We start from the raw sequence: 13,884 nt of genomic DNA on the forward strand, positions 1-13,884 counted from the left end.
GTAATTGCTAAATTATGGAAGGATGGAAATCACAAGTATCTGTTTTTGCGAGTTTGGGTGATATTTTCTTAAATAAAATAGGGCTTAAAAATTTCCGCAAATGACTTTGCTCCATGGGAAATGACGCGACCCGTAATTCATCGTATGACCTATTTACTTGTGAACATTTCAAGTAAGGACGATTTAACTCGCCTAATGATAATAAAAGAAGTACTTGCCATTTGTGTAGGTCCTGCTAAAATTACGAATCATCCAGTCACAAAGATCTTCTTCAAAGTCACAGTCTACTGCAATAAAGAAAAATTTGTTTGCCTTTGAGCATACCAAAGGCGAATACAAATTATCTGACCTGTATGATAATGCTATTTATTCATATTTATAAAAATTATGCACGTATTATCAATCACTGTCCGGTAGAATCCAGTGATGTCACTTTTCATTATTTTTCATATGTATAGTAATCCCACACATAACCTAAATTTAAGTTCATAGAAGCTTACATCATCAATAATATACTACTAATAATATGAGTACTAGCCCTTTAAACAACTGCTAAAAATGACAATTGTAATAATAATAATAAATTGCTTACTTCTGCAGACTCCATCAAGGAGTTCAATGTTGTCAATATTCATGACATCATAATTTTCTATCGATGCAATTAAACGAATATGGAAAATTCCCTGCTTCTGCATATTGTTAATGTTAAGCAAAACCTTTTGCCACTGGTTATCGTTATTCCCCTCTCGCAACTGTATTAGGAGATATTCAGAATTATTGTAGACCAATACGATATTGAGAGCTCCGCTGTAGTAGTGTAAATTGTATGGTGATCGTTTTGTCATGTAATAAAATCTCAGGCATTGGATGCTGGCATCCTGCACTGCCATGCTCTCAACATGTGTTATATGTTCTGACCAATACAGTGAACCCAATTGTAAGTATCGGTTTGTGCCTGAAAAAAATAACATCGTGCAAAATGTATGCATAATTGCAACACATGTTTAAGACACACACATATACACATACACACACACGCACATAAAATATGATATGCAGCTATACTGCTTATACATCTACCAAATCTAATTTTGTTCTAACAATGAAATAAGTATATACTTTCTAAGTCGGTAAATATGTAAGTAAGGAATGAAAGAATCAGAAAGAGGGAATACAGAAAAGAACGAATTGTAAAATGGAAATATAAAAAGATGAACAATACATGTATAATAACATTGCATCATTTTGTTTTCTCCTATTATTAATTTAAGTGAGTAATTGATTAAGTAAGTTAAATAGATAATAAATAAATAAATAAATAAATAAATAAATAAATAAATAAATAAATAAATAAATAAAGCAAAAGAAGTAAACTGGTCAATGAATGACAGAAGGATAAAAAGGTATGATAGCTTTATCCATAATATTGTGTTAATTTACCATCTTTTCCCAACGATAAAGTACCACTGGAGAAATTATATGGGTCTTTCCATCCACATAAGCGGTCATCAAAACTGCAGTCAACTATAAAGACAATTTAAATTTGTCAATCACCTTCCATATGGCACATACATGTAATATTAAAATTACAAACATGTGTATTCCAGGGTTATAAATAAATGTTGATAATTAGTATATTTTCTGCTGATTTGTATAGTTAAGTAATATATCTATCTATCTATCTATATATATATATATATATATATATATATATATATATATATATATATATATATATATATATATATATATATATATATATATATATACATATATACATATACATATATACATATATATATATATATACATATACATACATACATATATATTTTTCCATGTTACCATTGATATAAGTACATTTTAATAATGTTTGTTTTTATTATGACGCTACTGTCTATAGTGTTGTCAATTGTAGTCAACTAATTCAATATGTTAAGACTTTGCCTATATTGTAATAGTTGGATTTTAACTGTCGATTTTAATTGCATTCAACAAAAGAACGAATTTATTGTCATGTTTTGTACGTGAATATTACAAAACAACTAGTTAAGTATAATGATTTGGAACAATGTCAGAGAAAATCAGCGCAAAAGCCACTCCCACCTCCATGAAAATAGATCTATACCGGAAAAAGCTTATATATGAGTGCATTTTGATGTCTTTTTTAAATTGATCAAATCTGAAGCATTGATTTGAAAATATTGCAGCTCCTTTAAAGCATGGTTGTTTTTCATTGCTGATGTAGTTAGGATTATATTATACCTAATAAACATAATCATGATTCTTTGTACAAACCTTCCATTTGTTAAATCAGTTATTTATTTTAAAATATGTCCAAATAACATTAATAACTGGGTGTATGCTTTAATGCAAAATAATTATAAGAATTGTATCAATATTTATTCACCATGCTTTTGGTAAAGGACACAATATTTGACGTGATATTTATTGCTTTTCTTATGACGTGTGAGATACATGAATACATGAATGCTGTTCAGTTGTAATATACCTGTCTTAATTTAGCTGATGAATATTTGTTTTATAGCATGTACACGCGTCTTTTAAAATATTTGCATACAATATATTTGGAAACTGAATCAAGATGATGGCAACATCTAGTTACTGAAAATGTCCTCTATAAATAAATCATTATAAAACCCGATGTATGCAAAGGTCTTTAGATTATCTCTTTAAAGATTGAGATGGCAATATTTGTGATAGGAAACAAAGAACACTAAATGTGGAGCGCTTTATAATGCACTAGATGTTCAGTTAAATAAACGTTTCTCTAAAAATTAAACCACCCATTATCATGCCAGGCGCATGATTATGAGATAATTAAATCACTACTAAACCTCCGAAAAAGCCTCACGGATTTATTTTTTCTTTTCTTCTCAACCTTCAGTGTCAAATCAAGCAAATAAAACATTAAAAATCTATCTCACCACAGTTCACCTAAATAAATATTGAACAAAGTCAACCCTCAACATAATGCTGTCTCTCTAAAGCAATGATAGACAGATGCATTTTAAGCATACTTTCTTGCTTTCGTTGTCAATGACGATTACCTATTTCCAATTCTAATTTATATATGGGCCGTTGAGTCCAACATATATTGGAAAAAACACAAGCTCAAAGAAGGTAGCACCTATATACGCAAATATTCAACAAACTGTAGGGTGGTCGATGAGAAACGATAATTTATCTCGATTGAACAAGCTTGGAATGTGCTTGTGACAAGGAACAGGTCATCTTTGCGTGGATGGTAAGTGATTCTGAAGGAACGTATAAAATTGGTTTACCTATGTTGACGGTAACTTAAAATTAACTCTAACAGCTCATCAGGAATACTGTAATTTCATTGGAATTAGAGTTTACAAATAAAATCTTGATATTTTAGACGGTAAAGAGAACTGATACTTACAAATATTTCAGTTCAACAATATAAAAATTGACGATTACAGTAGAAGGATTACCAGTTATGTTTTATTTAATATGGAAATATAGATTAAATCAGCAATTGACAGAAGCAGTGAAGTATTTCTTTGAGCAGATTAGCAATATTACTGCAAACAATTGCTATATTAATCATTATTGTTATAGTTGTACTTTATAATCATGCAGTATGATGAATGTCATGGGACATTGCATTGAAAAAATATTTTTCAACAAGACATATGGATAGAGATAAAATAAAATAACGCAGACGCACACTAAAACGATATTTGTTTAGTTTCACATCAACCGATTAAAAAAGTGTTTAAATAAACTTCGTTCTATTACTATATGTGCTGGTGCAAATTGCGGAAAGGCAAGGTTTACATAGATTTGATTTAACAAAGTGTATTGTTTTTAATATTGTATTGTAATTATGTGTCAAAGACTTATATACTGTAATAATTACAACTGACAGTGGCTTTCTAGTGACGTCAATGCAAATCTTATAGTTACTCTATTTCACACTTCAATAGATTCCGGTGAAAGATTAGACACATTTATATAATAATTTATAAGATACCAGGAAACTAACACTTTGTGTCTAGCAGATGAGTGTGCAAATATAATTGATACAGAAAAGAAAGAAACAAAACGTAATTAAAGTAGAATTCATTGGTAGGCATGACGGGATATCCAATTGGTAATATTATTACTGTGTAATGCTGTCCTGAAATCTCTACGTGAAAATGTCAGATCTTAAGCAGTACTTTGCTTAAAGGATTTTATGTGGGGATTATTTTCACTGAAAATGATGTACCAGCGATTATCATTGGTAAAAAAGATTATGGTTCAAACATTAAAAGAAAACAGAATACATACTATTTTAATGATAATGACATTTATGTAAGCTTCTGGACCTTTAAGTTTGCAGCACTGTATACCTCATGATCGCATGGTATAGTTAAATTCATCTCTTAGCCAGTTTTAATAGGGGTAGAATAAGCATAATATATTCATAACTAATTTTAGATTATTTATAACAACATATTTATGTATACTAATGCATGTTTTTTGTTCTAATATGTCAGTCTAGGAAGCATATATATTACTTCTGAGATCACCTAATTCTTGAATGGGTGCATTTCTTAATATAATCGCCTGTGCCGTACATTTTCTTTATATTATTAAAAATCGCTCTTTCAACAGTTATGCCGATTTGATCTGTATCAGTCGCTATACCGCTTCATTTTGTCATTCTATTGGTACTTTAGCTGGTTGTAGCGAAGGTCGTAAAGACATTAATTACTTCTAACACTGTCAAAGTGCTTTAAATTGGTTTGACTGACCATTTGTTTTCCGAAGACTGAGCTAGTCCTAACTTTAAAAGGCACTTTTTGAGAGTTATTTCTTTTTGCCCCAAAGATGTTCTTATATTTATGTACGTGCTTAGCTGCTGCGAATATAACTGTAGAATGAAGCCTTAAAACTATTTTCCAACATAACATACAACATCAAATCACAATACTGATCAATACATGTTAACTATGGTTCCTAATGGACATAACACTTTAGTCTTTCCATAGATATATGTTGTAAGATATGCAAATAATTATTAAAATAATTTATGTAGATGTTGATCGTTTTACTGCCTTCGTTCGGCAACATGTCTTTAGATATGTGACATGACTTATTACAACAAAAAAGGTTTGGTACTATAGCTACCCATTTGCAGGTTTCAAGATACCATTATAAAGTGCCAAGAGTCATATTTTACATTTTAACTTCATTCACTTTGATGTCTGAATAAATGGAAAAGTACTTGATATCTTCTTTCATGACAACTGTCTTTGTAGTCATACAATTGATTTCATTTATTGAAATATATTTTCTCGGTTTTTTTCTTCTTCTTTTCATTATACAACTGCCTAAAGGACTCACGGTACTAATTCAACTCCATTGGTAAACATATGGAAACACTATCATATTCAAAATTCAATAACTTAAAATTTATGGGTGCTGATAATGACACCTATAATTCTTCATGCACATCTAACCTTGGTGCAAGCTTATGTGTGGAGAACACCATATGACCCGCGGCACTTTGGTTACATACATGTGCATGAAACACGTGTTATTGATTCTGCACCAAATGAATCAGGTGCTACTTTCAGTATTGAGTACTCCTGAGTCAAGCCTGTAAAAATGTTAAAATTGCATCAGTAGAAATTTGTCAATATTTTTTTTGCTTTACATATAGAATAAGCTCTCAAAAGATATTTTTCCTAAAATTTTCATTTTCATTATTAACCAATTACACTGGTCAACAGTGAAATCATTACTGACTTGAAAAGGCCCTAATCTGTAGTATTTTGGTGTGCCGAACACGAATATAACCGTGAAAAATTTGTATTGGCTCTCGTTTTGAAGATATTCATATACCTCATTTTCTATGTTTCACTGTGTAAATTTCTCCAGTAGGACTGCAGCAACATCCGGAATAATGATGTAACATTGCATAATACCATCATGCTCACATCATCCACAGTTGATTGCATCATTTTCTGATGCAATGCAATACTAATGCCATGCGGCTGCTGAAGTAAGTTGACGTCAACAGTGTACTATACATGTGTAGGCCTATTATACTAATGCCAGGCGGCTGCTGAAGCTGACGTAAGCAGTGTACTATATAAAGCCCAAACAGATAGGTTCAGCATTTAAAATATTTTAGACGTTGTGCGAGACAGTTCAATCTACTGTTACATAAAACTTATTATTTTATCCATTTACGTACAATAAAGAACAGTAATGCCTCGAAAGTGTGTTAATACCGCAGACAATTTTTGCTATATTTGTGGGGAAGTGACATTTGCCAACCAGAAGAAAAGTATCAATTCTCAAGTGAGAAGGCATATCATCTTTACTTCGGATGCAAGGTTGGTGACCAAGACAAGCCTTGGGCTCCGCATATATGCTGTGCTACATGTACAACACAGCTTTCACAGTGGTTGAATTGCAAAAGGTCATCAATGCCGTTTGCAGTCCCAATGGTGTGGAGAGAGCCAAGCAACCACCTAAATGACTGTTACTTCTGCTTGGTTCCTCCTCTTTCCGGCGGAATAACGAAGCGAAAGAAGTCGAGAATAGTCTACCCAAACATTCCGTCTGCATTGAGACCAGTTCCACATGGTGAGGGACTTCCTATTCCAGAACCTCCAGCAGAATATTCTCTTGATTCATCTGACGAAGACAAAGGTGAGTCGACCTGTTCTTCTCCTGGTCCATCAGCATGCAGTGATCCATATTTTCACTGTGGTGCATCATCAACCCCACACAGAATAACACAGGAAGAACTAAATGACCTGATTCGTGATTTGGACTTATCAAAGAACAAGGCAGAATTGCTAGGATCAAGACTCCAACAATGGAATCTTCTAGAAGAAGATGTCACAATTACTGCATATCGAAAGCGCCACCAGCAATTGGAGCCTTTCTTCAGAAAGGAAAGTAATCTGATATTCTGTTCCGATATTGAGGGCCTCATGAATGCTTTAAAAATCACTCATGACCCACAAGAATGGAGACTATTTGTGGACTCTTCGAAACTGAGTCTCAAGGCTGTGCTTTTGCACAATGGAAACATTCTTCCATCTATTCCAGTAGCGTATGCTGTCCACATGAAAGAGACATACGATAACTTAAGGCAGCTACTGAATTCCATTGAGTATAACAAGTACAGCTGGCACCTCTGTGGTGATTTGAAGGTAGTTGCCCTTTTAATGGGACTGCAGCAAGGATATACAAAATACATGTGTTTCTTATGCGAGTGGGATAGCCGAGCAAGGGAAATGCACTACATGAGGAAGGAATGGACTCACAGGCAGAATGTAGCCATTGGAGAGAAGAATATCCAACACCCAGCTCTGGTTGAGGCTCAGAAAATCTTGCTACCACCCCTTCACATCAAACTAGGTTTGATGAAGAACTTCGTGAAAGCCATTGACCGGACTTTGCCAGCATTCCGATACCTGCATGAAAAATTCCCTCGACTCAGCGAAGCAAAGATTAAAGAGGGAGTTTTTGTGGGTCCTCAGATTCGAGAGCTTTTCAAAGATGACCGGTTCAACAACTTGCTGGAAGGTGACGCGAAACAAGCATGGAATGCTTTTCGCCTAGTTTCTACAAACTTCCTCGGAAATGTTAGGGCAGAAAACTATAAGGAACTAGTAGAAGACATGTTGATGAAGTATAAGAAACTTGGCTGCAATATGTCTCTAAAGATTCACTTCCTTCATTCCCATTTGGATTTCTTTCCTAGCAACTGTGGTATTGTTAGTGATGAACACGGCGAACGTTTTCATCAAGATATCGCAACAATGGAACAAAGATACCAGGGAAAATGGTCCACTACAATGCTGGCTGACTACTGCTGGACACTCCTCAGAGATGCTCCCGAACAGCTGTACAAGAGACAGGCGAAGAAATCTAAGATGTAGTCAATGACTTGATTTTTTATAGGTAGGCTATTACAGTTGACCTTTTACTATTGGAATGCATTTCGTTATGTAAACATTAATTTCTTGCAGATTACAAAAAAACTAGAGCTAATTTTGCAATTTGACTGTCATATTCGTGTTCAGCACATAAAAATTGATAAGAATTGACTAATTTTATTTCAGTAACATGACTTTTGTAAAAATTTGTTGTTCAGTGTTATGGACCACCAAACCTGTAAATACTCTATCATTTCTTCACCCATTTCTAGACTGGTTCACAGTTCTTCCGTATAATTAGTACCGTGTGTCCTATAACCAGATTTAAATTTTTTAGAAAAAGTTGTATTTTTACTCCTTGATATTAGAGCATAATTGTAAGAAAGAATTGGCCATGCTTGTGCATGGATAATAGTGCAATTGCATTTTATGTGATACCAATATCTATAGTTAAATTGCATCCGCATTACATGTTGCTGTGTTGTATTGTACTTATTAGTGGCTTATTCTTGTTATTAAAATAATTGTTTTCTGCCTTTGTATCTTCATGTTATCTTACTATGGCATGCATACTACACAAAAGAAACACAAGCATGCTGACATCAGCAAGGATGACATCACAGGGTATCAAATTAGATGACGCGTTGTATTTTCGTCTCTCATTGGCTATAAGACAAGTTTTAAATGTTTTAAATTTCAAAATTGCATTTCTTTTCTTGCTGACTCTCACAGAAATAAGATGCAGTGCATCCCTATTCACATCAATCAAACAAAACAAATAAGTGTGGCACATGACAGGTGAAAATGATAAGAGGCCATTGCTCTTTTGTGACTAAAACAAACACACACAACCATGAAGCATCAAGAGATGCTAACATTCCAAACTTATTTAAACTGTCATCACATTTGATTCATGACCCCCAAATGTTAATAAAAAGGTATAAAAGCCAAGGAAAAGTTCCATAAGCTTTATTATACTGAATAATTAAATAACATAGTGTTACGTTTTAGAATAAAACTATTGGGAAGGGTGAGGAAGCAAAGAATAGACAGAGTAATTTCTTCAAGCCTGGTAATGTTCCCCACAACAAGGGGGGGGGGGGGAATGTGTATCAACCGAAATAACACATCAACATGAGGTATATTACATAAGGACAACTAGAGACAAATTTGAAAAAGCTATCCAAAGTTCCTATAATGCTGACATTGATGTTGGAGACAGAAAGTGTATGCACAAACTGTTATGACTCAAGCTATTAAGTATGCTGGAGGTGGAGAAATATGTGAAAAACTTTGCTATGCTAAGACAAGTTCATGTCTCTATGCAATATGCAGACACTGATAAAACTTGTCACTGCATAAATTACTTGTTAAATTTAAGTAATAGTATTGAACTGCATATTGAAGTTGTCTAATACATAAATATATACCTACATTTACCCAAAGCTCATAAAAAGTTTAGAAAATGTCTCAAAATCATTACTGTGGCTAGTTTCCACTATAAGCAGTGTTAAATTACTTACTTTTTAATATAAAGCTGAAAAAATGCATACATTATCGAACAAAAGAGAAACAAAGCAAACATTTTGCAATCACTTCAATTACAAAGGGGAGGTAATACACCTTGATTTTGCAAACCAAATAGCAAGCTCTAATTTGCAGCTAAATGATTCCTTACTATTACTTGATAGTAAGAACAGAGCAATGTAGGTTTGATAAATAGCTATTGTTTCAAATATGAAACCATATTTCTGACATGAAGCTTGTTTTCATTTATTCTCAACAACGGATATGGTGAACAAAACACATATCGCTTAGTAAAGAAGTGCTGAGATTTGGAATAATGTGTTCTGAGTTCACAAGTTTCAACATCCTGACTATAAAGGTTTTCTATCATGGGACTTGGTACATGAAGAATAAGAGATCTGGTTTCGTGGGAGAGAGCCGTATGTTCACCATGCAGTTATACATCAAGAATATTTCAACTCTATGAAGAGAGGTTGGGGAAGAAAAACTGCATGTGTAAATAATGTAATACAGATAGGACTTTTGCAGACTTATATTGAGAATGAAGGGTTGAAAACTATTATTTTAAGTGAAAATGTCCCTCCCTGCTCCATCAACAAAAGGGATGCAGAAAAGTTCCAATACTGTTTGCCCAAAAATGTAATGTACCAATATGAGAAACATGCTGAACATAGAATAGGTGTCAAGGAATTTAATTCTAGGATAAGAAATAAGACAGGTATAATTGATATTCAATGTGACTCGACATATAATAATTCAATTTACAGGTTGAGGCAACGTAGCATGTGCAGTTTTGTGCACAGTTCTTATTTTTACAATGTTCTCTGCTTTGATCTGCTGAGTGTGTCTCTAAAGTTAAATGATCAGTACTGATACATAAGTGATTGTGACATAAGTGGCTTACATATAAAATCTCCCCCACCCCCTTTATTTGGTATTGTTGCATATGTTAAATGATATTTAACCATATAGGCCAATCTATGGACACCAACATATGAAACTGTGCCATCAGGCCATACTATGCTCTTTTTCCCATAGCCTGAGTTATCTACTGCCCCTGTTCAATGTATACAACCTTCCCGTCTGTGTTTGGTATTGATTTCTTCTCCAAAATCACATGCTCCAAAAAAGACTCCATTATGATTGTCATATGTAAAAACCACCAAATTGATACCCTGGATGCATGTGGTAACCATGTAAACAACAAGTTCCTATTATGGTATAGGTCGCATATAGGACTCACGGTACTAATTCAACTGGTAAACATATGGAAACACTATCATATTCAAAATTCAATAACTTAAAATGTATGGGTGCTGATAATGACACCTATAATTCTTCATGCACATCAAACCTTGGTGCAAGCTTATGTGTGGAGAACACCATATGACCCGCGGCACTTTGTTTACATACATGTGCATGAAACACGTGTTATTGATTCTGCACCAAATGAATCAGGTGCTACTTTCAGTATTGAGTACTCCTGAGTCAAGCCTGTAAAAATGCTAAAATTGAATCAGTAGAAATTTGTCAATATTTATTTTACATTACATATAGGATAAGCTCTCAAAAGATATTTTTCCTAAAATTTTCATTTTCATTATTAACCAATTATGGACCACCAAACCTGTAAATACTCTATCATTTCTTCACCCATTTCTAGACTGGTTCACAGTTCTTCCGTATAATTAGTACCGTGTGTCCTAAAGAGCTCTGCTTATACTACCTTAGCTGCCGTATACATTGAGAAGACGTCGAAATTTGTCTTCTTTCTTTTATCATGCTTCAATAACATGCATTTGTTTTCTTTGCATACAATATATTGTGCAGTATGGTTTATAAAATGATGTCAGTTTTGCTTTATTTAGTTTTCGTATCATTCAATTTAATATCAAGATATTTTAAAATGCTGAGGTATTTTGACTTCCCTTTTATACGACTTTCTTTGGGATCTAGGGCGATTCTAATTATATATATATATATATATATATATATATATATATATATATATATATATATATATATATATATATATATATATATATATGTATACAAGTCAGTTTATGTAGTAAACTAGTTTTAATCCCCTAAACTTCTGTTTAAAAAACACAATTTAATCAATCAAATTCGGTAAGGATATTTTTTAAATTTATTAATATAATGTTACATTTGAAGTCATGAATATCGGAGAATAGGGTGGGTTGTGTTTTCCATAAAATTATTAACGTCGATTGACTAGGGATTTAAAAAAACAATACACATAACAAGGCAGTGTTAATTTCTCGGAAACATTCTGATGAGAATTGGAAAAGTTTCCCTAAGATTTTCTGGTGACAAGTGTGGCTGGGTTCTCAGTTAAATAAATTATGATGACCAGTTCAATATTTTAATCGGACATTTTGATACTCAGTGGGCGAATCTGAGTAAAATATTCTGATGACAAGTGACCATGTGTTTTCATTAAAAATCTGATGAAAATTGCCCTGTTTTCCGTAATATTTTCATAAAAGCACTTGACCACTTACGCTTCAAAAGTAGTAACATAGTAGAGACTTAAGGACTAAATGTCATAAACATGTATACATGTTTAAAATGTCGTTTTAGTCAAATTTTTTAAATTTTGGAGCAATAGACTTAATTAATAGTGTAATCTAATGTACCAATTGCAGTCGAAAACTTCTTTAACACAGCATATTTAGCCAATCTGAATGTTTTTATTGAGATAAGTGGGCTGATATCTATGCTTTGTATACCACTGAAGTGAGTACATATATTACAATATGTAATCGGAAGTAGTTCATATATTTGATCATCTGCCATAAGAAAATAACGGTTTTGTTTCCTAAACTTCATCAAAAATTGACAAAGTCCAAAATAATCATATTCATATTTAATATACCCCTTAAGCACGTTGTAATAAAGTTGAGGTTACTCACCGGTAAGATTACTTACCATTGTGGCTTGAATAAATAACCTTATACTTCTTGTTGAGAAGTACAGTCTGTTTTTGCAAAGCACTGAGGAATACTCACAAGCAAAGGATCGATCAGTCAATTCGACAGGCAACTTACTAGTTTGACTAGCGATTGTTACAGAGCATTCATTACATATTTTTTCTTATCATTATTAATTGCATTCCCCTATAGGGAACCATACTAGTTTTGTTTATTACATTTTGTATTCAATGGTTGTTTATCCTTCGAGGCTTAAATCATTTCTGAATAGGTGTAGAGTGGATAAACATAAATCATGGTAGCATTGACATAGGGGATAAACATAAATCACGGTAGCATTGACATAGCTTACCCCTATTTTCATTAAATATTTTGTGTCTTTTTTTACATAGTAATCAGATAATAGTGTGAGACCTCACTTCATTACAAACGATAATTGACCAGTATTCAAAATACAATGAATCAGGAAAATCAAATTGGGACTGGGGGAGTACATACGCAACCAAGTGGATCAAAGCTGAGCGCGTACTTCCAGACCAGAATAGAGGACAGTATGCTATTAACTTTCCACCCCCCGGTGTGTCATATTCTAGACTTCCGGAACGTTACAGTTGCACCGAGGCAGTCTGACATTCTCACAGCACTAAACGTAAGTGGTCTAGATGTGGGAAATATTGACGAGTTCCAAAATGCAGGATTTATTAAATATATCCTATACCCAAAGCAAATGGACAAACCCTTCTTAGACACTCCTATACTGGAAGTGCAAGGAAAACAGGCAATGGTGAAGACAGCAAAACGCTTTATGAGGGTGATAGAGGTAGAGGTATTCATCTCCGGCCTACCTCTAGAGATATAAACCTTTGATATCGTAAACAAAATAGAAGGGAAACTCAAAACTAAGGTCAAATACTCTAAAATGGCAACAATATGGGGATTTGAAGGTATTAAATCAGGGGACAGGATAGTATCAGTAGCAAAAGACGATGCAAGGAAGATAACCGACATTCTTTTACATGATGGGATTCAGGTTTAAGAGCTGGTATTGGGGCAGTGAATGGGACATAAAATGCCCAAAATGTGGACAAACAGGGCATAGCCCTAAATAATGCAAAAACCCGCCTGCAACATCCACCTACGTTGGCATAACGGCAAATATTCCACAAAACCAAGTCATGAATAATGACATACAAACACAGATAGGTAAATGCGTTGAGGAAATTAGAAACGACAGTGAAAGAGAAGATGAAAACAAAGAAATTGACGTAGAGAAAGAGAGGGTAGAATCCAAAGATTGGACCACAATATCAAGCCTAGATCTCTCTGAAATTAGTAAGGACACCTCTCAAATAACTCCCGAATGGGAAAATATACTGAGCCCCAATAGAACGGGCAAAATTCCAACACCTTTTAAACAGGGGCAAATAGTAATATCAATCAGATTTTCTCCACTACAAGAAGAAGGGAAC

At 33.6% G+C, this 13,884-nt stretch overlaps 2 protein-coding genes across 3 annotated transcripts in view; both read right to left on the bottom strand.

Annotated features, from left to right (window-relative positions):
• The window catches only part of LOC149791475 (uncharacterized), a 201,556-nt gene that overhangs the window by 72,519 nt on the left and 115,153 nt on the right, over nt 1-13,884 (bottom strand). The gene's annotated exons all lie outside the window — the stretch shown is intronic.
• LOC149791477 (uncharacterized) overlaps nt 1-13,884 on the bottom strand; it is an 82,467-nt gene that overhangs the window by 57,561 nt on the left and 11,022 nt on the right. The window contains exons 2-3 of the mRNA XM_089971303.1: nt 1,441-1,524; nt 593-955 (exon numbers count right to left, since the gene is read on the bottom strand). Of these exons, the coding sequence (XP_089827429.1) occupies nt 593-955; nt 1,441-1,524 (447 nt within the window). The remainder of the gene's footprint in view (nt 1-592; nt 956-1,440; nt 1,525-13,884) is intronic.

This window comes from Sinohyriopsis cumingii, chromosome 9 (genome assembly GCF_028554795.1).
Source record: "Sinohyriopsis cumingii isolate HCF-2022 chromosome 9, ASM2855479v2, whole genome shotgun sequence".
In the NCBI taxonomy this organism is placed as follows: Eukaryota; Metazoa; Mollusca; class Bivalvia; order Unionida; family Unionidae; genus Sinohyriopsis; species Sinohyriopsis cumingii.